Source organism: Gopherus flavomarginatus, chromosome 1 (genome assembly GCF_025201925.1).
Source record: "Gopherus flavomarginatus isolate rGopFla2 chromosome 1, rGopFla2.mat.asm, whole genome shotgun sequence".
NCBI classification, from domain to species: Eukaryota; Metazoa; Chordata; order Testudines; family Testudinidae; genus Gopherus; species Gopherus flavomarginatus.
In genome coordinates this window covers 213,813,717-213,841,002 of record NC_066617.1, presented here as the reverse complement: position 1 = coordinate 213,841,002, position 27,286 = coordinate 213,813,717, and the positions used below count along the sequence as shown (strand labels likewise).

The 27,286-nt window shown below is 41.6% G+C and overlaps 1 protein-coding gene across 14 annotated transcripts in view; it reads right to left on the bottom strand.

Moving 5' to 3' along the window:
• The window catches only part of CASK (calcium/calmodulin dependent serine protein kinase), a 410,527-nt gene that overhangs the window by 113,187 nt on the left and 270,054 nt on the right, over positions 1-27,286 (bottom strand). For 12 of the 14 annotated variants that reach the window (XM_050936496.1, XM_050936500.1, XM_050936495.1 and 9 more), the window contains 4 exons: positions 18,840-19,015; positions 17,076-17,198; positions 14,740-14,823; positions 4,218-4,317 (listed from right to left, as the gene is read on the bottom strand). In XM_050936496.1, coding sequence (XP_050792453.1) covers positions 4,218-4,317; positions 14,740-14,823; positions 17,076-17,198; positions 18,840-19,015 — 483 coding nt within the window. Of the gene's footprint in view, positions 1-4,217; positions 4,318-14,739; positions 14,824-17,075; positions 17,199-18,839; positions 19,016-24,552; positions 24,647-27,286 lie in introns of those variants that run through there. The other 2 variants (XM_050936508.1, XM_050936509.1) reach the window with 2 other exon arrangements.

Below are 27,286 nucleotides of genomic sequence, written 5' to 3'. Positions count from 1 at the left end.
TCTCACATAACATCTTGTAGGTGCCAAGTATTTGAAATATATGTGATCTTTAACTTTGAATAAGAAATAGTCATAAAATGTCTTATTTTAAAACTTGCTTTATTTCTAGTAGGACTTACCGAATGTAAATATTCACTGTTAAGGAGGCATTTTAATTTAACATGTATCCCAGAAAAATCCATAAAGCCACTATTTTATTATTCGCCTTCAAATTCGTCAAGACTCACTTCTGCAGTTTTATCTACAGAACACTATAAGCTGATAACAGCTAGGCAAGTGGCAAGCTGCAGATAACCTACAAAGCTGCATGACTTTTGTATTGTTGTTTCATGCTCTCTCTTCTGCACCTCCTCCCTGTATGTTTGGTTCATCCACCTGTTGCATCTTGTCATTAGAGGAGACATGCTGATGAAGGAGATAACAAGTCATCCCAAACAGGACAGGACATTAGGGAAATGATTATGTATTGACCAGTGGGCTGGCTGGACCAAGACCCAGTGCAACTTCCAGTAAGCAGGAAAGAAAGGGAGATTTAAAGTGGGGGGAAATAAGCCATATAAAATTATCAGCGTCTCCCTTTTCATTTCTGTTTGATTCACTTACATGTTTTGCCGCTGATCACTGGACAGCACCCAGGATATCTAGCATCTACTGGAGAATTGCCTATTTGCTGAATACAGTGCCCTAAACTCTGAGGCTGTTACTCCATCAGGATAGGCTGGAGGTTCAAAGTGCTCCCCCACCTGTGTAGTAGGGCCCACCTTTCACGGAAGGGAGAGCAGTGTGACAGATTGACGTGGATGAAGAATGGAGCTGAAATAGGGTGATCAATTTTTCAAACAGCAAAAGTGGGACACATGCAGGGGCCCTGCTCCCTGGCTCCACCTCTTCACTCTGAGGCCCTGGCCAGGCCAGAAGCCAGAGCCCCCCAAGGTCACTGTGGGGAGCCCCAGACCCTTCACCTGCTCTGGATGGGGTGCTGGGGTGCCTGAGAGAAGCCCCAAGCCCGTGTCCCCACCCCCGAGGGTACACTGCCCCAGGCAGATGGAGGGACAGGAGCTCCCCATAGTGGCCCAGTCTCCCCAGAGAGCTCTTACTACTGCCCAGCTCCAGTCCCCTGCCCCTTCTGGCAGAACAGGCTGGCACTGCTCCTAAGCCTCGGGAAAGCGTGGAATGGTACCACAGGGAATCCAAGACAAATGCCGTCCCAGAATCATTCAGCCTACTCCATCATTTATTTTTAACGACAAACTTCTCAAATCGTGGGATTTTATCAAAGAGGTAAACAAACAGGCAAATGGCATTTTAAATACTAAATCTTCAACTTGGAGTTTCTTATCTGAAATCCCATTATTGCAAAATGCAAAGGCATAACCATTTAGGCTGGGAATTACAGAGGAGCCCAAGGGAGTTAGATGTTCAGCAGGGCTGGCTTTAGGCACTGTGGGGCCTGATTCGAAAGAGCTGCCTCTGAAGACAGCAGCGGGACTTTGGTGGTAGCTCAACTGGCTGCCGGTGCCTTCGGCAGCACGTTGGCAGAGGGTCCTTAAGGACGTTGTGGGGCCCTCTTAGGGGCATGGGGCCCGATTCGGGGGAATCGGAGGAATCGCCCTAAAGCCAGCCCTGATGTCCACCTCCCACTGAAATTCAGTGGAAGTTGGGTGCTGTCATAGAGAAGCCCTGCTTGGAACACCCTCAGGATACACATGACAGACATGCCTGCTCAGTTTCCTTCCTTCAGAGTGCCCAGAAGTAGTTCAACTAGTTGTGGGGCTCATTTATTGCAAGAGTTCCACACACGGAAAACAAAAGTCCCACAACCATAGTCCAGATTCCCCCCATCATAGTCCAGAGAGTACATGCAACATACCACCCCAGCATCTATCACCAGGTCCTGGCTCTTCAGCACAGTCCTCTCTTGCCTTTGTACCAGGACAGCCTCCCCAGCACTTCCAAGCGGAATGCAGCCTTGCTGTTCCCAGCAGGAACTCCACAGCCTCTCTACTAGGAGCATCCTTGCCAGGGGAGCATCCCTTATTCCCCAAAGGCCCTCTCAGTTCCTGTGGGTCCAGCTCTCGGAACCCGGAGACGTCAGTGGGTAAAAGCTCCTCCACTGCTCCCATGCCTTCAGAACTCTCCAGCCCTCAGCTCTGGCTCTCCAGGTTCGAGCTGGAAGGCAATTTCCCCTGCTTCTCCTGCCTTCAGCCCTGGCTCTCTGGCTTGCGGATGAGAAGTCAGCAAATCGATCTTTGCTGCTCTCCTGCCTTCAAGTCTTCTCCTAGGAACCACTTTCTACTTCTTTCTGGGACTCTTCCAATCCCCTGGTCTCAGGCAACTCTCACCTGCCCCTGACTAACCCAGTCTGCTCATCGGGTTGCTCACACCCTCTTAAAAACAGGAGCACCTGCTTTGGCCTTCGGGAGCTAGACCTACTTCATTTACTGGGGCTAGCCACCCTGTGACAGGTGCTTAATTCCTTTAGGATCTTTTGAAAAATCCCATCTTTAAGAACTGGTGTAGTCTTTACAAGCAGGCTTCAAAGATTTGACAACACAGCAAATATATAATTGAAGCACCTTTTTGAAGGAAGAGAGGGAGATCAAGTTCTTTATCTGGCCGAGTTATTTCAGAAAGCTGAAAGTTGCACTATGGTTCTTTTCCTGAAAGCCTCAGGATTTTTTTCTAAGTTAATTATCTGAGTGAGAAGCTCTCTGAACTAAAGCATTTAAATTAGTCTGTCAGGCATCAATACAAATATCCCCTGGGAGCAGTTTCTCAACCTTTGGGTTGCAACCTCCAAGGAGATCAACAACTGTTGTCTTGGAGCAGGAGCCTGTTCCAGCTTCCTCCCAGAGGAACTCCAACTACTGCACCAGTTACTCCAGAAATTAATAAGAGGTTCCAAAGGATCCAGCACAAAAGGCTGAGCACATATGTAACTATCTGGCTGCATGGTTCCTGGAAGAAAAAAAGTTGAGAACCTGTGCTTATTACATTATTTGCAACCCCAAACCCAAATGAGGAAGACACACATCCTGTTGATGCAAGCCTGAATCTGAAATGAGGAACCTTGCTATTGCTGTAACAGAAAAATTGCAGACGTGTGTGACCTACTTCTGTGACCATGACTGAGGAAGCAAAAAGTATCTTTTAAAACACTCCAAATAATCCTAACTGATGTTCAATCAAACACACTGGAAAGATCTCTCTATAAAATGGTACATCAGATCCCCTTTTGTACAATACATAAAATGTTCAAATCTGAGTACCTAGAGTGCCCACGTCCATATTTAGGCAGCTAAATAAGTGGTGTGAAGTTCCTACTGACTTCACTGAAAGCTGTGAGTGGTAAAAACATCTGACAATCAACCTTTTTATTTGAGCATGTACATCTGAATATTCCAACTCTATGTAAATAAAATTAAATAATATTTAAAAAATTTACTTTTCCACTATTTTTTCTCTGCCATAGTTAACATTTGCAAGCCCCTTCCACCTCCTTCCTTATAGAAATATTAGGACAGAGAGAGAATGAGAACTTACCCTTCCCCAGCAATCCAAAATACATAATTAATTCCCTGAGACATTTTCTAGTATAGTAAGTTTCAGGCTGTCACATTGACACATGCTGCAATGTTTGAATTGCAACCATTATTTATTTCTTAAGAAAACTTGTTCAGATGATAATTTACAAAAAGCAGAAGTAATTCTATTGGTCTCATGTTTTCTACAGCGTATTTATACAAAACCTAAATTCTGGAACATCTTTGACATGTCAATAACCCTGTAACAGGAGATTTAAAAAAAAAATTCAGTTCCAGAAAAGGAGACCAACAAGCTCCTAATATACAAAGATACAATGAAAAACATTCGCAGGGAAGAAGAACCCTAATCCCACTAAGGGTACAGGGCATAATTTGAAAAAACTCTCAGACTCAAGTCATGTAAATAGACAGATATGATGTTATGCCAGCCTTTGTAACGAAACACTGTCAGGTTGAATACAGATCCAGGAAGATCTATATCATTCTGAAGAAGCATTCTCTGGACACTCCCTTGTAGAAGCACTATAAAAGAACAGCACTAAAATGCTCACACAAACTCTAATGTACATGCTGCTCTATGACAGTATGGGAAATCAGCAAACAATATAGGACTAAAGCCCGTAAAGGTTTAAAACTCAATGTGAAAGGTAAATATGCTTTCAGTGAAATTACCTGAGGAGGTAGGGTCTTCAGAGAAGTCTGGCAGCTCTTCAGGGGGATCCCCATAGAAGGAATTGAATTTGTGGCTAGATACTGCTGCTAGTACTGCCCCCTAAATAAACAACACAAAGTCTCAGTCATAAGCAGTAGGTCAACAAAACATGTTTACAAACACTGTGGCTCAGTCAGGCCTGAAGGTCCCAAGCCCTTCCAGACTATTCTTCTTGTTGGAGTTATGAGAGACTTCATGCACTCCATCTATGACCTGACTGCTGCAGTGAAACAAATCTCATAGGACAGCCAGCTATGCACTATTCCAAAGGACTGGATATGGCAACCTGCCTCTCTGTGATGGATATGGCACAAGTGCAGCATTTATTTTTAAATTATTGGGCTGCTGCTGCTTCCCCATAGTCCTCAGATTGAAGAGCAGTGGAGAAAAAGACAAAATGCCCGAAAGCACAGCTTTCACTAGTGCACAAGTAGAGAACAATGAAAACCAAAGCCCCCCGATGTAACAAGAACTGCAAGCCCTAGTTGACAAAGATAATGTCACCCTCCAATGGAGCTGGTTTACATTTTTTTTTTTTTAAAGAGCCTGAATGGACAGATCTAGTCTTGAAGGATCAGAAGAGAAGAAAGGATGTTCAGAAAAACAGTACATTGGATGAGTTGATGAGGAAAGCAGGCAAGCCTGCCGGCAAGGCAATGACAGTCACCCTCAGGAACTCATTCACTTTACATGGGCAAAAAGGAACTGGCAGCTAGAGCATTAAGAGTCAACTATATTCCACCGCAGAAGCAGGTTTAGAACTTTGAGAAGTTTCTGCCTTCATCATAAGCAGGAGAACAAACCTTAAGACTAGGCTCTTCCACAACTGTATCTTTGGAATGTGTTAAATGCTCTCTCTCAGTTTCATCTTATTCACCCCACACAATCAATAGTTATTTGGGTATGCTACTGTCTAGCAATGGAGGACCCTTTTCAGCCAACTCTACTTTTAATCTACAAATTAGCAGGCAAGGAGTATAGTCTAGCATACAGTGGGCTGCATCATTCCTTCTGATACTACATGTGTGTTCTTCACCAGGAAATTTTTTTTACTGACACTGACTAGCCTCCACCCACAAACTTTAAAAAAGCTTATCACTTAAGTATGTCAGAACATTATACAGAAATACTGTACACACTGGCCTTAAAATAACAGTCAGCACCAGAGAGAATGAGCTATGATGATGATAAAATAGCCCTTGTTTATTTTCTACTCCCTAAAATGCCTTGCCGTGTTTAGACTGAAATAAATTAGGCACCTTACTGTCTTATTTGGAAAAAGAAAACATTTAATAGTTTTTGGAGTGTTCCACTCAAATCACATGGTAACCTACTGCTCATGTGTCACTGAGGTTACCAGTATGTTTCTTAATTATGTGAGATCTCTCTCTCTCTCTCTCTCTCACACACACACACACACACACACACTAATTTCAGTAAACAAATTACTTTAATATAATTGTGGTCCAGATATATGTAGTTTACTGCTCAAAGTAGCAGTCATATTTAAATGTATAGGCATTTATTTTTTGGACTCCTTACACTACTTAGAAATGCTGGTACACATGAAATAAAAATCAGGCTTTTAAAATAGGTTGACCTCATTATGTGGACATGTTAACAACTAACAGAATTATTAATATCAAGGGATGACCAATGAAGAATCAACACATAACACATTATTAACACATAACATAGAACTGTGAAGTTGTACACTGCGAGAAAGAGAAAAAGGATGCATTCCTGCTTCTTTTATCTTTTTTGGTTTGCAATTGTGATTCACAGGTATTGCTCAAGAAAGCAAAGCCAGCTGACAGTTTTCTTAAATTGGTGGCATTTTGCATTATGCGTTTAGAAACCTTCCAACAGCTTAAGAAAACATGAGGCCTTTTATGTAGTTATTACTTGAAATATTACTGATAAAAATATTGCTTCATCTAAGACAGTTATAGTGGAAAATTTAAAAACAGTTTAAAGTGAATTAAGCAGGAAACCTGTGGTTTGTAGTTCTGTATGTTTATGAAAGTTAAAGATCTGATCCTTAACTAAATCAAGGAAGCAGGGCAGAGCTTGGCTGTGGAAATGAGAAACATTAGTTTACCCTATTTATTTTTGGAACGCCCACTGTGTCAAAGGAGAATTGCAATATTCTTGGACTTCAGCTCTAAAATGCCAAAAGGTAACATTAAAGATTCACAGACAGCGAAGACTCATTTTTGTTTAAAGTGGATCTCGTGCAGTAACAAGTATGAACATAGCTGTCGTCCCAAAACCACATCGATACCACAGTTTTTTACTTACTGTCAAGTGATACTAATGAAGGACTAATTTTTGTTTTAAGTCATGTTTTTAGTGTCTGATTGGTTTCAGTGGTGCTAAATGACTCTGATCAACTAACCTCTGATATAAAAAAAATCCCAGAAGCTCTCATAGAATGCAGAAGATATTTTAATTTATGCAATGAGGCCTAAAACTGTACAACCTAAACTTGTAAAAAAACTAAAATACAGTCATTGTCCCAGAAGAAGGGCCAGATACTGCCTTTAAAGCACAAGGTGTGCTGAGGAAAGAGCTGAACTCCAGCATCCCAGGTAGCGCTCTCAGTGGCAATGTGCCTCAGGGAGCAACCTGGTATATATGAGGGAATTTGTTGCTGTTTTACCCATTAAGAGACTGTAGTGTACATTCCTCTTTGAGGTTAGTCAGCTGTAGTGATCGCTACTCCCATTTGGAGTGGCTTGGAGGTCATAAAAGGGAGAAGTCTCTGTGCTCAGGAGAGCTTAGGGCCTGCAACTGTGACTGGTGTCTGCATGGGGGAAAGGGAAGGTATTTTTAAGCTTCCATACGTTCTTGCGCACCTGCACATAGGCAGTCATAGAATGACCCTATGTATAAAGCATTAAAAAAAAACCAAAACAAAAAACACCACACCTGGGGGGAATTACGTAGGTGAAGGGAATTTGGCAGATTTTCTATTCAGATAGATGGTTAAGACAGGTAAAGACTTTGGAGTATATACAGATTTGGAACAATATACCAGAACAATTTTATTTGAAATAAGTGCAGAAGAAGAGACAAAGAATAAATTCCTGAGCTCTTTGGTTGGCAAGGTAGTTCTGATAAAAATGATAATTCTAAGATGCAGACATGCTCTATATGTTTGCGAGTCTCGCATAATGTCCCCAATAGTCTGGACAAAAGATCAAATACCATGGTATATAAACCAGTATATAAGGAAAAAATAACCAGGGATAGACAGTGGTATTAAGCCACATCAATGATAGTACGGAAAAGTGCCACCCTAATACACATCTCCCAAATGCATCAAGTTGAGACAAGTACAGTGGCTCTGTGAGCACAGAGTAAACAAAGCAGCTGCTATCATAGCCTCTTTTCTCCTTACTCTGTTTGGGCAGGCAAGCATCTCTAGAGATCGCAGCCTGAAGCATTCTTTACATTGAGCACACGGATTGCTGCTGTGCTGCTCTGAACAGGGGTGCAGGGAGTGGGAAAGAAACCTCTGAATTCTCCCACTTGTGCAGGGTTGGGCACGATCTGGTCCCTAGAGAGAAAATTAACACTTTAATGGATCAATACAGGAAGACAGTACAGCTGTCCCAGTTTTTTTTAACAACTCCTTGAATTCTGAAATAAGCAGTGGTTCCAATTATTGTTTCTGCTTACAAAGGTTACAGTACATTATATAGTAACCAAATAACTGTAAAACTAACATTTTCAGTTAGATGTGCTGAAATTCTGACGAAATTCAGAAAACAACACTCGAATCTCTCTGGTAGTTGACTCAGACATATCGATATGAAGATATGATAATCTCAGACCCCCCCCCCCCCGGTAGTCGTTATGTGAGGAATTTCAAAGTTAGAAAAAATAATGAAATACTAAGAGTATCTGATCCAGTGTTAGAAGGACAATTTTTTGTTTGCTCATTACAGGAAAATAGGGTCCAACATACAAGTTTTACAGTGTTTCAGGTGTGGGGTGCATTGCAATGAACAATTAGTACTTTCAGAACACCACCTGAAGAACAGTAGCATGGATAAAGTAAAGTGGCAGGGAAAAGGTTGGTATAGTATAATATGGTATTGAATGTACATAAACACAAGATGTTAAGAGTGGAGAATTGCTTATAAAGTAAAGATTGAAGTCTTTGTGTAGACCATAAAAATAGATTGTTTTAAAAAATCTTACCTAAATTCTTTAACTAATGCAATTTTAAATAGGACTTTGTACCTCATGTAGGCAAGTTGTATTAAATAATGTGTTATCTGACCATAGTTAAACATAGGGGGAAGCTGCTAACTTGTTCAGAAGCATGAGGATTATTCCAATCCTACATGTTAAACATGGTTAGAATTATGCAAAACTTCCATGAGGCAATCTGATTTTGCATTTTGTTACAAACCCTACAATTGGCAAAGATTTGCCAAAAGCATGCCCGAATCTTTTGATGAACCTAGACCAAGTTTCAGGTAAAATCCCTCCAGAGAGGCCATGAATTTATGATTCTGAGTGGAAACCACACAATGTTTCAGCTGGATCTCAACATTCTTTTCCCTATAGTTGGAAACTGCTCCTATATATATACACATATAACTAAAGGCTGATGGAACATTCTTAAGAATACCCCTTTGCAAAGAGCTATAACCTACTCCACCCCCGAAAAGCAAATAAAATCATAATTGTCCTTTATGAACATCTTACGATGGCCCTTCATATATGATGAGTGGTGAAGCCAGTGGAATGTTTATCCTTTGTTGATATAACTGATTACAATATAGATGATACTAAGCAGTAGGAATTAAATTATGCTGCAGCACAGGAGTGACTCAAAAACGTACAAACTGGCCATTCTTTAAAGAAGCAAAAACAGGCTGCAAGAATATTTTTCACATTTTAGAAATTATATTTAGAACCCGTTAAGAAAAAACCAGTAGTCTCCCTCCCACCAAGTCACACAAAAGACACACTTTCTCCAATTGCGAAGAATAAAGAACAGATAGTTGCAGACTTTGGCTCAGTAAATAAGTGCTCCACTCCAAATGCTTATAGTCAAAACCTCAAAGGATGTATTCTAGAAATGTCTGCAGTATGCTAGTCTGATGCCAAGTGTATGCACCACAGGAACAGCAATTATAGTGGGGATCTAATATAGACAGCAGTATTAGGGGCGATGGAGGGGGAATGTTGCTAGGTTACCATAACCACACAGAGTGGAAACAATGCAATCTTCTAGCAATAAAAAAGACAGTTACCTGTTCCGTAACTGGTGTTCTTCGAGATGCGTTGCTCATGTCTATTCCACAGTAGGTGTGCATACTCGCCACATGCACTGGTGCCAGAAGTTTTTCCATTAGCAGTACCCGTGGGGTGAAGCACCGCTGCAACCCCTGGTGTGGTGCCTCTATATCGTGCTATAAGGGGGAGCCGCACGCTCCCCCCAGCCTTGGTTCCTTCTTGCCAGATAACTCCGAGAGAGGGGAAGAAGGGCAGGATGTGGAATAGACACGAGCAACACATTTCGAAGAACACGAGTTATGGAAAAGGTAACTGTCTTTTCTTCTTGAGTGCTTGCTCGTGTATTCCACAAGTGATTTCAAGCAATATCTGTTGGAGATGGGTAGGAGTTCATGAGTTCCTGGGACGCAGCACCGCTCTGCCGAACCTGGCATCATCCCTACTTTGGGAGATGATCACATAATGCGCAGTAAACGTGTGAACTGAAGACCAAGTGGCAGCCCTACAGATGTCCTGGATAGGGACATGGGCTACATAGGCAGCTGACGAGGCCTGAGCTCTCGTTGAGTGCGCCTCGATGATCGGTGGTGGGGGAACCCCTGCTAGATCATAGCATGTGCGTATGCACGCAGTGATCCAGCAAGAAAGGCACTGGGTGGAAATAGGCTGCCCCTTTATACGACTGGCCAAGGCAATGAAGAGTTGCGAGGATTTCCAGAACGGTTTAGTCTGAATCAGGTAGAAGGCCAGAGCCCTATGCACATCGAGTCTGTGGAGACAGCGTTCCTCATTGGAGGAATGGGGCCTGGGACAGAGAACAGGAAGAAAGATGTCCTGTTCCATATGGAAGGTGGAGACCACCTTCGGGAGGAATGCAGGGTGTCGGCGAAGTTGGACCTTATCCTTGTGGAAGACTGTATATGGAGGTTCCGAGGTCAAGGCGCTGAGCTCGGAGACGTGTCGGGCCCACATGATTGCTACAAGGAAGGCTACCTTCCATGAGAGGTGAGACAAGGAACATGTGGCCAAGGGTTCAAAGGGAGGCCCCGTGAAGCAGGATGACACCAGGTTTAGGTCCCATTGTGGTACAGGGGATCTAGCATACGGGAATGAACGGTCAAGGCCTCTAAGGAAGTGGGAGGTCATAGTATGGGAGAAGACAGAATGCCCTTGCATGGGTGGGTGGAAGACTGATATAGCCGCCAAGTGCACCCTGACAGAGGTGGGTGCCAGCCCTTGGGTCCTAAGGGACAGGAGGTACTCGAGGATAAGTTGGAGCGGTGCGGACGATTCGGAGACTCCCTGCTCACCTGGAAAATCGAGACCACTTTGCCAGGTACGTCCGGCGTGTGGAAGGCTTCCTACTTTCCAGGATGACCTGCCTGACTTCCTCAGAACACTTCCTCATTTAGCCACTGAGCAGCCATGCTGTCAGGTGCAGAGCAGACAGATTGGGACGGAGGAGGTGGCCCCCGTCCTGGGAGAGGAGGTCTGGGTGTAGTGGCAACCTCCTCGGAGGGGCTGCCAGTAGGCCCGGAAGGATCCCGTAACAGTGTTGACGGGGCCAGGCTGGGGCGATAAGGATGATATGTGCTTTGCCTGTTTTCACTTTTTCTAGGACTTTGCCTATAAGGGGAAATGGTGGAAAAGCACAGAATAGCTGGTCCGACCACTACAGGAGGAAGGCATCTGAGATCACGTCCTTCCCCCCCGGAACAAAACCAGGGGCAACGCTGGTTCTGGCAGGTTGCGAACAGGTCCCCCTGGGGAATTCCCCACTCTTGGAAGAACCGTTGAGTGTCCTCCGAGTGACCACTCGTAATGGGGGGAGAAAACCCTGCGGAGGCAATTGGCCTGTGTATTGCGGGCTCACAGTAGGTGGAAAGCCCTTAGGGAGATGTTGTGGGCTATTCAGAATTCCCACAGGCTCAGGGGTCCTGGAAGAGGGCCGAGGATTGTGCCCCACCTTGCCTGTTGATGTACAACATCATGGCGCTGTTGTCCATAAGGACTCTGACCACCTTGCTGCAAAGCTGCATGATGAAATCTACACACGGCAACCGTATCGCCCAGAGCTCCCTGACATTTATATGGAGGTACAGGTCTGAGGCTGACCACATCCCTTGGGTTTGCATGTTCCCTATGTGGGCTCCCCAGCCCAAGTTCGATGCATCGGATACCAGGTCTATTGACGGGACCAGGTCCCGGAAAAGAACCCCTTGGAGCATATTGTCCAGGGAGGACCACCATTGTAGGGAGGCGATTAACGGGGTCGGTACCGTGACGACCTTGTCCAGGCCGTCCCGGGCCTGGGAGAACTGGGAGTCTAGCCATAGCTGGCGGGGCTTCATTTGGAGCCTGGCATGGCGGACCACATACGTGCACGCTGCCATGTGTCCTAGGATCTGAAGGCACACCCTTGCTGTTGTCACTGGAAAAGTGGTGACCAAGGCGATGAGACCTTTGAGGGTTTCGAACCTGCCCATACGGAGAGAGGCTTGGCACCTTAAGGGAGTCCAGTAGTGCCCCTATGAATTCTATGCGCTGCACGGAAACTAGCATTGATTTGGTCTCGTTTACCAACATGTGGAGATTGGCACATGTGGACAGGAACAGGTCCACATGGGCCCTCACCTGAGACTGTGTGTTGCCCTTGATAAGCCAATAGTATAGATTCGGGAACATCTGGACCCCTTCTTGTCTGAGCCAAGCCACCGCCACCACCACCATACACTTTGTGAATACCCTGGGCGCTGTGGATAGGCCAAATGGGAGAACCGTAAACTGGCAGTGGTCGGGCCCCATGAGGAAATGGAGGAAGTGCCATATGTATGTGGAAATACGCATCCTGAAGGTCCAGGGCTGCATACCAGTCCCCAGGATCCAGGGAGGAGATAATAGAAGCCAGGGACATTATGCGGAACTTGGAGCGGACCATAAACCGATTGAGATTCCGCAGATGTAGGATGGGCCTGAAACCCCCTTTTGCTTTTGGGACCAGGAAATATCAGGAGTAGAAGCCCCTGCCCTGGAATTCTACTGGCATTCTCTCCACTGCCCCCAGGTGTAGTAGTCACTCCACCTCCTGATCTAGGAGGTGAACGTGCTCCGGGTCCCCCGAGCCCAACAGAGACAGGAGGTGGTTGGGCAGGGGTGAACTGAACTGCAACATGTAGCCCTTGGAAATGGTGTTGAGGACCCAGCGGTCCGAGGTTATTTGCGACCATTTCCCGCGGAAGGCAGACAAAATGGTTGCCAAACACAAACTTTATTAGCAGGGGGGTTTCCATGGCAATTGCCTTGGTGCCCCTCTGCAAATAGTCAAAACTGCCTCTTTCCCTGCCTCTTGCCCTTAGAGGGCCTAGGCTGTGGGGCAGAGTGGGACAGTCATTGAGGCTGCTGCTTTTGGTCTCTCGGCCTCTTGTAAGGGGGCTCATATCTGCTCTGTGCACGGTGAGCTGACGTCTGTGGTTTGGCCTTGTCTTTGGCTAGAGGGACATAGAGGCCCAAAGTTTGCAGGGTGGTACAAGAGCCTTTCATCCCGTGCAGCCTGGCATCCATCTGCTCGGTGAACAGGGCCTTCCCGTTGAACGGCAGGTCCTGCATGAGGGACTGGACCGCCACCGAAAGCCATGACAGGAGGAGCCACGACGCCTGGCGCATGGAGATCATGGAGGCCATCGACCGAGCCGCTGTATCTGCCACGCCCAATGCTGCCTGCAGGGCTGCTTTGGCTGCCCTCATACACCAATGTCAAAGTCCTTCCTATCTGGCTCTGGGGGGTGACAGACCGAGGGCTGCCCAACATGGGACCAGCCTCTTCCCCCGTCTTCTCTCGGCACCATTGCGAAGTCGAAGTCGTACTCTTCCTTTGCTTCTTGGAAGGGGTGCGGTGCCGACTAGGGGAAGGCGGCTTTGCTGCGCACTGACGATGCGGTGTCTTGCACTGAGTCTGCTCAGCGTACTGAGGTTGGAGCCAATGTCGATTCCATGAGGAGAGTGCAAAGTCTGATATCTCTCTCCTTCTTATTTCACAGCTTAAAAGACCTGTAGATCTTGCAGCGTTCACTCACGTGAGTTTCGCCCAAGCAGCGGAGACACTCAGCATGTGGATCACTCTTGGGCATGGAATGGCGATAGGAGTAGCTCAACTTGAAGCCTGGGGCATGCCCCGGGCCCACTCTAACAACTGAAAAACTACTTCCTATAAGCTACTAACAACTAGCTAAAGGTGCCACTAAGATCAACTGGAAAGGCTGCAGCAGAGCTGGAGCAAGAAGTTCTGACGCACCTTCACTGGCGGCAAGAAGGAACTGAGGGTGTGGGGAGTATGCGGCTCCCCTTATAGCACAATATAGAGGGGCCACTCCAGGGGTCGCAGTGGTGTTCCCCCTCTACGGGTACTGCTAAGGGGAAAACTTCCGGCACCAGTGCATATGGTGCACACGCACGACTACTGTGGAATACACATGAGCAAGCACCTGAAGAAGACGACTTTCATAAAGAAACCTTATTTCTGCGGCTTGAGATATTTGTCTCATATTTCAACTAATTTGAGGCAAACATTTAGTTTGAGTTTGTCCCAAAATCCCATTTAGGTCAATGCATGACAAGACAATCTAAATAAGACATCTCATATTCAAGATAATTAATCAATGATCATTAGATTAATTAAGATTCCTGATCTCATAATTCTAGATATTTCAGAGTATAAACACACAATTTTTAAATGAAACCAAGAGACTAAAATGGAGAGGACTAGTGTCTGCAGCATGACACAGCAGTAAACTAATCCATTCTAAATATCTATTTCAACTTTAAATCTTAAATATTTTAAAAAATACACAGAACTCTTGACTCGTATTAAAAGAAGTCTATACAGCAATGCAGACCAGAAGGGTGTAAACAGTATAGAACTCTATAGTGTGGTGCTCTAACTGCCCTGCGCAGATCCCACTGATGTGCTCTGAAAGGTTCCTAGTGCACATGTTTGGGACTAGGTACCTTGTAGACCATGTCAGCAGAGTCTATAAGTGGCAGTTAGTAGAGTGCTCTAAAGTGTTGCGCTCTATTTACACCTCCTTGGTGTGCCCTGTTGCACCATATAAACAAGCCCTATGACACTTTAATATTAAAGTTCTTTCATATAGAATTAAGTACTAAAGAAAACCATACAAAATTTAAGGTAATGCAATTATATCTGTCTAAATGTCAGATTCCTTTTACCTTTAGTTTCCTTCTTGCATTGAATTTCCTCAGTTGCTCTACTGTTTCTGGAAGATGAATCTTGTATGCATAGCGATCCCTCTCCTACAATTAAAAAAAAACACTCAAACTTCGCTCTGACAAAAAAACATTAAAAATTGGCCAAGATATGCAATAGATACTAAATTATCACACAGCAAGTTAGGATTTGATTACATTCATGTAAACCAGGGGTCGGCAACCTTCGGCACGCGGCCCATCAGGGTAATCTGCTGGTGGGCTGCGAGACATTTTGTTTACGCCTGTGCCGCTTCCCGCAGCTCCCATTGGCCGGGAACGGCGAAGTGCGGCCACTGGGAGCTGCACAGTGCCGTGCCTGCAAATGATCAACGTAAACAAAATGTCTTGCGGCCTGCCTGCGGATTACCCTGATGGGCCATGTGCCAAAGGTTGCGGACCCCTGATATAAACATTAAGGAAATTTCTTATAGAAATCAAGATGGTTGGATTCCAGAATGGGAGAAAGACAGGTGATGTGTTGTCACTTCCTGTGGCTGAAATCTTTTGTCAGTTGGTAGAACATTAATGAAACAGATTCTGTAAATTGCTGGGTAAGAGTTTTTCCTAAATTGGCAAATTACAAAAGAATTCGAGTTAAATAACATGGAACCCCCAATGTGAGCTGCTTCACTTAAGCTGCAACAAAGAGAAAACACACAATATGAAAAAATTATGCAATCTATTCAATACTGGAGATTATAACTCCTAAAAAGCAGTGTCTTAAAAAAACATATCTGATGCAAAGTCAGAAATAATGCAAGTATTGCAGGTATGTTTGCTGCTTCCCATTCTTGTTAACAACATTCTTAAACACATATCACAATTTGAATACTTGAGTATCTAGTCAATTTAAAGCCATTAAATTGTATGTATTACTGATAGGAGTGGAGAGATAATCTTATTGATCTCTTTCAGTTTTAAGATTAATTGGTTAAAATTTTAGTACACTACAGTAGCTTTAAGATGTTGGTCATTTCAACATCTAAATACACAAATAATTAAATCAGTATTAACTGATCATATTTAAAATAGCTTGTGTAACTGCAGACTCTTTTCTTCATTACTATTAAGTTATCAAAGAATATCTGAATATATCACCATATAATATTACACTTCAGCTTTAATATAGGGAAAACAGATGTAGTGGCTCTGTAAAACATTAATTAAAAAATATACTCTGGAGAGCCATATGATAGACAGCATCGTCTACCACAAATGACATTCCCCACCACATTCATATTAATAATCTGCGTATATCGCATGCTGTCAATGACTCATGGCTGTGTGGGGTTAATGAAATTTTGACTCAGGAAAGGAAGGCTGAGTTTAGCTTATTAAGGCAGATATATGAGAAGACCGAATTAGGGAATGTCAATAGCCACTTCAGGATTATGCTGGCAAGTATCGATTACAAACTCAATTTTGCTTCTTCTCGCCTGGCCAACCCTCTCACCCGACTTTAAGAACACAAAATAAAGTTATATCAGCCTCAAAATGCACAGGTTAGCATTCGTTAGGGCCAAGGATACATTTTTCTGCCAAATTTGCAGGGATCTGGACAATAAAGCTCCTCAGTTATGACACCCTAGTGACAGAGGCATTCACTAGAGTTAAAAAAGTCTAGCTTTCCTTTGGCCACATTACAGAAAACAAAACACAAAATAGAAAGCAAGAGAAAAATATAACTTTGTTAACCAGATTCTAAATAATATCAATGCCCAGAACCAGCATTTCTTAACTTCTGAATGTGGAATACCACTATGGACCTCCAGCTCTGGTAGGTTTAACATAGGACATCCTAGGGACTACTGGAGAGCTTTGCTTACATTCTCCCCAAGCTCCCACCTTCCTTTGTAGAAATAGGCTTCAAAATGTAACTCCTATCACTAGCAAGGTTTCTCAGTAGAAAAACATCTATTTTTATATCAGAAGGTTGATAAAAGCAGCTGCTGAGCCTTCTCAGGTCACCTGCAGGGGAAGGAGGAAGAGATGGAAGATAAAGCTTCTAAAATTCACATGGGATTCTATCATCTGGACTCCAGGAGGGCCATAGGAAGTAGTTGGAATGCTCCCCAAATCATCTTCTACACAGCACTACTCTATATTCTACAGTCCTGTTGAGGCACATTTGGGGCTCAATCCTGCAAGGTGTCGAGCACTCAGGCCCCAATCCAGTAAAGCACTTAAGCACATCTAAATATTTTTGTAATTTGATGGCTAATCTAAGGAGCAAAAAACCAACTTCCAGTTTTTAAGGATATGAACTTTTGAGATGTTATGTTGTTGGCCTTATTTACCTTCAGCCAAGGATGATTCAGGGCCTCATAAACGGTTATCCTTTCAGCTGGGTCCAGCATAAGCATGCGGCGTACCAGATCTTTGGCACTTTCAGAGATATGGCTCCATTGCCTGGGATTCATCTGATTGTAGGCGAAGAAAAAAAATTAAAGCAAGTGACAGAGTACAACAATTATAGGATAGTTATTCTGTATAATGAGCAACTAAGGTATAAGGACAGGTGACATTGGCACTACTGTCAATATTTTATTACTATGAATGTACACATAAGACTTGTGCACCATTAAAAAATATAGATATATTTTAGTATGTGAAAACTAAAACAATACGTACAGTGCTTGATGATTATACAACTGGTAATATGGTACCCATTTTTCCACCTACTTTTTTGCATGTAATGTTCCCTACAGATCAAATTCACCGTTCCCTGCACAAAGCAAAAGTAATCAGGCTTTGTCTGTGGAAATGAAATGGATGAAGGGACAAGTTTATGAGCTGCAGTGCAGCCACTCTACACAGTGAAATGTTGAGCTGCTGGATCTGAATAAGAGGGAAAACAATGGAGTTCCATGACTCCTCCCACACTGTGGATCTTAGGAATGCAAAGGACCTTGTGGACAACTGCTTCTTCCACAAGGCCAGTGTAAGGTTTAAAGGTTTCAGGAAACCTTTCTATATTACATTGCAAAGGTAGAATTTCATCCAGAACCACTGAGACAAACAAATGTACACTTCGATGCCAATTTTAGAATCAGTTTCAGAGTAGAACCACACTAAGCAAGCAACAATATACAAGGCGATGTATAGTTTAATCACATATTTCAAGTGTGATCAGTTTTGTGCCTTCAGCTGTTCAAGGAGATGATTACCAATAAAGGCACACTCAATTAAGCATCTTACTGTTGTTCTAAAGCACTTTTTTCCCCTGAGGCTCTCAGCTGCAGAGTAGACATACCCTGGTTAATTAATACAAAGAATACTACATATTATAGGACTATCAAACTTTAGCAAGATTTTGGGCAATATTCTTACCACTTCGCTAATGTACTAAAGGTGTGATTTTGATGTATGCAAAGAAGAAATGAAATGAAAGGGCTTTAGCTCCTTCCTCATAATGACTCCATGATGTCGGAAAGTGTTATGAAACAAGTTTGTCCTCATACACTGTAGTTTATCATCAATTACAAGTAGCTCCTTAGTAAGTAATCACTTATTTTATAAATTACTATACAGTGTAATACAACGAAAGTATGATATCATTTGTATACTAAGATAATCACAAATATTTTTACTAAATTAATGAGATCATTCTTTAGCTATCACATTTAGCATTTAGAACGTGAGAAATTTTATAAAATGGAGGAATACATATAAGAGTTTATGTATATATCACAGTCATACAGATAACACAGAACATCTAGTACATACTGAGGCCCTAATCTCAGAAACATTTTTGCATGGAAATAGTCTCCCTGAACTCATTGTAAGATCAGGATCCAATTTTGATGTTACTTTAGCTGCTTAATCCAGATAAATGATATGGTAATCTAAATGCCAGAGACTGTTAAACACATACACCACAGAAAAATGGATCAATAATGATATAGGTATCTCTATTCGCACATAGAGAGCTGTTTGTCTTGTGGAATTTTGCAAATTTCAGTCAGGCTAATTAGCAGCCAAAATATAGAAAGCAACTTCCAGATTTTTTTACAGCAGCGTTTTACCTCAGTGAAAAAGTAATCATGCACACTGTCATTTACCTTATATTTTCCTTTAATAATGCCTTCAAATAATCTTTCCTTGGTTCCATAAAAAGGCAAACAACCACTTAGTAGAATAAAAAGGATCACTCCACAACCCCAAACATCTACAGGTTTCCCATAGGGTTCTCTTTTTACTACTTCTGGGGCCATAAAATGAGGTGTTCCTACACGTCCTAAATGGAAATACAAACAAAACTGAGTAAAGTGATGTGTTTCAAACATGAAAATAAAAGTGAATAGGAAAGAAATTAATCTGCATTAAACTGAAACAAACAGTTTTAATGGAAAGTTTTATTCACGGATTAAACTTTTTTTTAAGACAATATTTTCATTTTCTATATTCAGTATTTGAGAAATGTGTCAGGATGGAGTAATCACTAATTTCTCCACTCCTTGGTTTACCCATCAATAAATTGGGTAAAATATTTACCTACCTTATTGTCATGTAAATAAAGATTATTTAAAAAAGCTCTGAGATCCTTGAGTGAAATGTGCTGTATAACAAGTATTTGACACCCATTGAGAGCAAGGCTCTTTATTTATCCACAGAACAGGTACGACGTAATACTGTTCCCACCTAAATACTTTACCAAAGTTTCTTAACTTTGAATTGTAGGAGTCACCACTAGAGCTGAGATGGCTGTTCAGGCTCCATGTCCTTGGCCTTTTTGCTGAAGGATATCAAACAGTGCCTACTGTTTTTGTCATGTGAACACTATCCTCAAAGAATTATATTGACAACACAAACTCACATCAGATGCTAATGTTTTGGGGGCAGGTTTTGAACTAGTCATTAAACAGAGGACCATGCAAACAACTATTTTTATGATCAATGACCCTGAACTTTCAAGGGAGTAAAAACAAGCTTTTTTTTAGTATTACTTTTGCTCAATTACTAACTGACAAGTCAAACTGAACAAATATAATAAAATTCATTTTATTGCCCTCTATACATTCATCCCCAAATGGTCCCTGTTGCTAAGAAACTACAGAAGAATTGCAAACGCAAATCTAATTTTCCAGCAATAGGAGCTCTGTCTGTACTACATGAGCAGCCTTAGGACTTCACAGCCACTGATGGTAATATCTGGGGAAAATCATGAGTCTGGCTAACAGCTGATACCACCATCACTAGATCTATCATCATTTATGTGCCCAGACTCGACAATGGTACTGCCCAAAAGCCTGAGTCAGGCCCATAGTGCTGGGTACTGTACAAACTCAGCTGAAAAGATGCTCTCTGCCCTACAGGGGATTACAGCCTAAAGGACTCAACTGCTATCACCATTTAATGCTATCACTATTCAAAGTTGCCTTGCAAAAAGACTTCTGCTGGACTGCTTTTTCCTGGGCACCACAAGACGACAAAATATCTGGAATATGCTTTAACTTGGTTGTACAAGTTTATAAAGTTACAAATCTGACAACTATCTGGCAATAACTTGTTCAGTGCAGGTCATCCTTCCTTTATAATCCGTCTATCTGGTGGTGGAGGGTTGCTCCTGCTCCCTGTAATCTGGTCCCAGCACCACTGGTGGAACTTCGCCACTCTCCTTTTGTATGAGGGCTAAAGGGGTGGGGAAGAGGGGGTTGTTTCTCCACCGTCTCAGATGTTAGGAACCCCAACCCATTCCCCACCTTCTATAAATGTCTTCTTCTAATCTGTTTCCAATTCTGATTCATCAGGGAACTGAATGATTACCTGCACTGGGCATGTGCCAATTTGTAATGAAATTAATTTTACAATCTAACCTATTCACCAGGTCCCCAGGCTGATGAGAGAAAAGTGAAAAAAACTCACCTTGCCCAGGCCAATGTGGTACTGAGGGAAAAATTCAATTATGAACCCCAAAAAGGAGACTAGTGCTCACAACAAAGCCCAGAAATTGAGTCTGACTCTAATCCCAATGGGAGGGAGAAGGGAAGCTTCACTCCCAGAGCAGACTGGTGCTTCAGGGCAGGAGGAAAAGGCTTTTAAACCCTCCCCTGAGGTACCTGGGAGCCAAAAGACTAAACCTGAACCCATCTGCAAAACCAATCAGCAACAGAACCCCCAACCTCTAGACCACAAGGAGGGGAGCCACCCCACCTCTGAGGCGGGGCATGTATGGAGTCAAAGATTACCAAGTTGCTTAGGATCATATGGTTTTCCCCCCCCCGAGTGCCTACAGATCCATGGAGAGGATATCAATGCTAGTAGTAACCTGCTTATAGGAGAGTCTCTTTCAGCTTAATGGCAGAGCTACTTGGATGAGGAGGTTACCTACCTGTAACTGGAGGTTCTTCGAGATTTGTGGTCCCTATCTATAGGCCACTGAGAGCTTTATGCATGCGCACCATGTGTCTGGATCCAGAGAATTTGAAAGTAGTGTTCACTGATCCGTGCATGCTCCCTGACTCATGGTTTCGTTCAAGGTGATGAAGTGTGGGTCAGACTGACTGCACCTCCAATTCCTTCTCCACCACAAATCCAGAGGGAAAGGAGGGCGGGAAGTGGAAAATAGATAGAAGAACCTCTAGTTACATCTCAAAGAACCTCTAGTTACAGTAAGTAACCTCCTCCTCTTCTTCGAGCCTTCGACTTTGGGCCCCCGTTCGTTGATGTAGCCAACAGTCGTGGTGTTGTCTGACATGATGAGAATACGAAGCCCAGGAGGAATAGGCTAGTCCAGGCCATGATTAAAGGATTCTTGGCTATGTGAGTTATAAGTTCTAGTGAAATCGGGAACCTGTCCCTTGGTTGGTAGGCTCGTGATCTGACTGAGTTGATGGTGGCCCCTATAAAGTCTAGGCATTGTCTGGGGTTTTTTGGTCCGTTTTTGACATTGATACTGACTCTGAGGGGAGAAAGGAGGTCGAGCAACATGGAAGTTAAAAGATGCAGCCTGACTTTTTGTCTCATTTTGTTTTAGGTTAAATAAAGTCAATTCATTTGTATAGTCTCAATATGAAACCTCATCTTTTGTGTTTCTTTAATTATAATCTCATAAAAATATTCAACAGTATTTTGCAATTACAAGAAAGTATTAGTATATATTCTTTCAGCATTTTTTCCACTTAATCAAACAATATATTTAAGTTTAAGTTTGTTAGTGGTTAACACCCTAAACAAAGAAATCCCAAAGTTATTTACACATTCTGATCAATACACTTGGCAATACAAAAAAAAAAAAGAAAAAAAAAAAGACCAACACCTGAAATTATTATCTAGAAACATTCTGAGTATGGACTTGAAACTGATGTACTAATCAGCTTCCTCATTTTTTCTAAAGGAAGTGTTACAAGGCTCGGGTAACAGTTTCTAAATGGCTCTCCTTCTCTTCCTAATTATAGTTAGCATGTACAAAAAATACACAGCTACTGCATAACAACAAACAAGAAAAATATAAAACAAATGTAAAACTTTATAGTTGTCAGAACTGCAGCTGCAACCATGGTATGCAAGGGTTTTTTTAAGTGGAGAACCCACCCATTTTGCTAACATTAATTTCAGTATTAACAAGTGACTTCAAATGAAGTTATGAGCTTTCAGCAAAGGTAGTAGTAGTCAAGTAGTAGACAAGTAGTCAAACTTACTGGGTTTTATTCCCTAACCTGTTTTCTCTGACTTGCTATGTGGCCTTGTACAAAGCTCAATGTCTCAGTTTCCTCATCTTCACAATGGGCACATCAGTAATTCCCCATTATACAGGGATATTGAGAACGATTTTGTTCAGCACTTTAAGGTAACTGGATGAAAGATGTTAGGTAAGTACTATGTACTTACATAAAACAGAAAGAAAAAGGTTTTCATTGAAATAGGAGCTACATAAACTAATTTTAGAACTTGACAGAAAAGACTGCATCCTTGAGCAGCTCATAAAATTGGCTATTGTAGCAGCTCATGTCACAGCTGATCTGAAAAGGAACCTGGCAAAGAGCAGCCAGGAGAAAGCCCCCAGTGCAAATAACAAATCTCTTTGTTTCAGCAAACCGTTTTGGTTGAAGAGCCTTCAGGAATCTAGGGACCCTGTTTTAGGATTACCTATTTCACCCTGTACTTAAGAACACACACAAAACAAATGGCAACCTGATTGACTGTGACATTTAAGCAGGAAAAAAATAACATGAATTTTAGCAACTCTATGTAACAGAGTTAAAATTGTATGTGTGGAGCAACTTGCATTTCCCCCGTGAGGCTACAATTGTTCTTGTCCTCATCAGAAAAGGAAATGAAACTAATGAGGTTATGTTTCAAAAGTTAGGTCTTCCACATTGCCTGACAGTATTGCTGCTATGTCAGCAGAGCAGATTTAAAAAACTGTATACCATGCAAAACACCTTTTAAAGTTGAAACTTCAAAGGTTATGTGCTGAATGCCCTAAAAAAGGCAAAGGACACTTCAATACACTTATGATATTTGCTAACTTCTTTTTTTCAAGTCAGCAAGGTGCTACCCTCCCCCCATATTTAATGTGGTAAAATGCTGAAGCTCCTTTTCTGGTGATGTCACACCTATAGTTTACATTTAATAGCTCTGGAGAAAGAAGGTTGCCTAGATAGTAAACAAGTTCCTTTCCAAATATCACATCTTTAAATAAAATAATTTCTGGTTTTATAGACTCCAATATAGAAGGATTTTTTTCCAATAAAACAATCTTCACAGTAGGGTCCCTCCTGTTTCCTCTCTAAATGAAACAGTCTCTTAGGCCCTCAGGATTCCTTGTTCCTTTGTAGACACCAGATAACTCTCTTTCTTCCTTCTGCTGCACAAGGAACTCTTTCATCCAATAACAAGGCTGAGCCCTCCCTCCATTTTTTCCCAATGAATTGATGTAAATGTAAGAAAAACACGGTATTTAATTTATTTTCTATTATTCCTTACATCCAGGAAATAAACATAAGAATTTTTTTTTTTTTTTACATTTTTTAAAACAATTATAAAAAAGAAGAATGTAAGGAGTTCTCAGTGCCTCGATATATAAATAACCTGGTAACCCTAAAGGTTAGTTGTGCTATACATAACTTAGTTGATATTTAATGCAAGCAAGTCTATGGAGACCCCTTTACTCAGACAAAAGGATGAAACTGCAACTTGGACTGCTATTTAAAAGACACTAAACTAGTAAAAACACCACTTTAGAACATTAGTACTGAGATCAAAGTGAGGAAATTCAGAATTATGGCTTCCCTGTAAAGTCCATGATATTAGAGCACAGATGACATAATTTTTAATCAGAGTGTTCCATGACAGTTGTCAGCATTATATATATCTTACCACTAAGAAAATATTTGGGGGCCTGGATGATCTGGAAGACTATAATGGGTAACATAACTTTGTGCTTCTAGGTCACACTCTAATTTGATCTAGATCAAATCAGATCAGTAACTGAAGGTCATTACCATCTGAAGGCTCTTCAGTGGCATGTGCTGAATATGATGGCAGTCTGTCCAATCTCTGTTGACAAATGTCCACATCACAAAATGATCTTATGTTGCCTGTTTCAGCAAAGAATGCGAAGTCTGAATAGATACGGAGACTTATGCCTTCTCACCATTAAAGGGGACTCTTCCAGATCAATCAGTTCTGAGGCACATTACAATGTAGTGTGAGGAAGCTTGCACCATTGATAATTTTGCTTTGTGTTCTATGGATAAACAGAGAGCTTCAGTCTCCACTGTTGCCAATCTTAAAACCATTCACAAGTGCTAAAGATAAATTTTGACTTACCTTTGATCATTTAGTTTCTATGATTCTTCCATATTATTCCAGACAATAGGGTTATGCTTTCCACAAGAAGAGTATATATAGAGACCCAATCAGATTTTGTCATCCCTAAGGCAGGGGACTGATGACCAAGATATCAGTAGGAGATTCTTTCAACACCAGTAGTGTCTGAACGATGTATAAGGGAACAACTGGAACAAATAATTTTTAGGGAAAAAAAATGTGAGGTACTAACAAACATCACCATCCGACCTCTCATAATAGAGTAAAATGTTTTTAAATTAAGGATTTCCAAAAAGAGTGGGATGTCTAGAATAATGTGGACGGAATAAAGGAATCACAAACTAGACCAGATAGGTTAAATTTTACTACCTCTAATTCCTTTCCACATTATTCCAGACAATAGAAACTTTTAAAGCAGGTGTGAGGGAGATGACTAGATAATGAAAAAAAAATACTTTTCAATTTCAGTAAAGACTACTGCTTGAAGAAACCTTATTTTGAAAGATGTATCTCTAGACTAGATATCTAGATTGTAAGGTCCAGAAAATGTATAAAAAGCAAAGACCACATGGTATCCAGATAAGTTACAACAATTGATGCACGGGCCTTCCTTGCCCACAAAACTGCTATAGAGAAAGTAGACTGATCCTTAATTAATTCATGAATAGACTTTTGTTTAGCCACACAGGTCTGCCAAATGCACTCTGAAATCCACCTAGATGCAGAAACGAGTTTCTGGCAACTTGTATCTTTTGAATAAAATGAAGTCTGTCAGAGTCAAAGCACTGTCAAAGTAAATTTTTATTTTCCTCCTAAAATCTAGTTTATGTAGGCTTCTCACCATACAGTGGGTTAACGTACTATCTAATGATAAGAAGAAAATTTTGGGGATAAATGAAGGAATTGTGTGTTTACAATACTAACTTGTCCTTAGAAAATGTAAGGAATAGCGTGCCACATAATTTGAACATTATAATGTAGAGCAAATGGCTACTAAAAATCTAATCTGTATGGAACTAAAATAAAATATTCTGAAATGTCTAGCAAGTTAATGTAGAGCATTTAGCCCCACCAAGAATATAATTACATATGGATGGGAAGCCATCAATATTCAGGACTTCTCAGACTGTCCCAAAAGCCACAGTCTGATCTTCAGCAAACTATATGATAGTCTCTTACTCAGCCATTTTGGTCAGAATTCTAGAATGCTGGCTAGTGAAGCACCAAGAGAACTGACTTTTTGCATATTACCCTATGCAGAGAAAACATCATATTCTCTAGTAAGATGAAGCTGATTTTTTTGATCTATGAGGATATTACATGATCCTGGGGAAAGCTCTCTTAGGTAACTAATATTTAGTAGTCATGCCTTGAACAAGATCAGTACTGGACTGGGATGGCACAACTGGCCTTGAAGATTGTTTCCTAGTAACAAAGTGAATGGAATTGTTATCCAGATGAACATTGAGTTTTAAGACCTCTGTAGCCAGTGCAGAACTACCAATATGTTTATCTTCTTTGCACTTATCTATTTTTGTTAATGGTACTAGCTAAACCTCAGAGAAAATACATAAGCTAAGTGAAAAAAAAAATCACTGGCAGACTCAGTGCTTCTTTTCTGTCATACTTTTACACCATACCCTCCTTGAAAGACCTGGGGACTTGAAAGTCAAGACGTGTTTCTATCTGATCTACAGTTACTGCTTCTGAAAACATACATCATTGAAAGTATTTTGAGAGACAACTCCAAAGAACTGACAATTATAATATTGAACACCTTTCCTAGAAAAGAAGCAGAGATCACAAGGATGTGAGTTTACATCCATGTAACCACTAACCTGCTATGTTCCACCTGCCTCCCCTATCACATTGTAACCATGCAGATATGTTGAACTGTTCCCAACATATTGACAGACATCTTCCTCTATGAAAGTAGCCTGCTATTCACAAAGTATGACAATCCATATGTATTCTCTATACAGAGAAAATTTCATCTTGGTTTAATGTGAATTCAGAACACAATATATCTTGCTTCTTCCTAATGGCACTAACGGGAGCACACTGGTATTTCCACACATTTCTTTTTGGCCCAGTGCGAAATGAACTATGACTTCCATGTCCAAAAGATTTTGTACTGTGTCCTTAATGGTCAGACTCTTAAAAATAATCTCGGGTGACTTGAGAGTTGAATAAATTGCATAGCTGTGTTTCTAAAAATTCTTGAGTGAATTTTTTTGTTAATTATCTCCAGTACGCACTTGTCCAGTGTTAACGTCCTCACAGGCTTTTATGTTAATGATGCTTTGTCAGCTTGAAAGGATGAATTAGCTGGATGAGGCTCCTCCAAACAAAGCAAAAGGGACTCTAACTTAAGAAGTGGAAGAATTTTGAGTGTGAAAGCCTGGCCTGATCTCAAGTACCTGGAAACTGAATTTACTGTCTTGACCAGTAGAATTATAGAATTGTTTTTAAAAAATCCTTTACAGTTGTACAAAGTTTCTTTTTGGTAACAGTATAGATTCAAGGCCTTACTAAAGTAAAAATGATTCCTTCGAAGGCAAGCTTAATAGATTATTGAGGAAGTAACTGCTCTCTCCAACTGTGTTCTTCTGGACTGATTGCAATTTGGGCTTGTCAGATACAGACATGTCACTGTAAAAAATGTAGAGAAAACAGGTACTTTCCCATGAAGAACTCAAATGTATATATTTATATATATATTTTAGAGAAATCA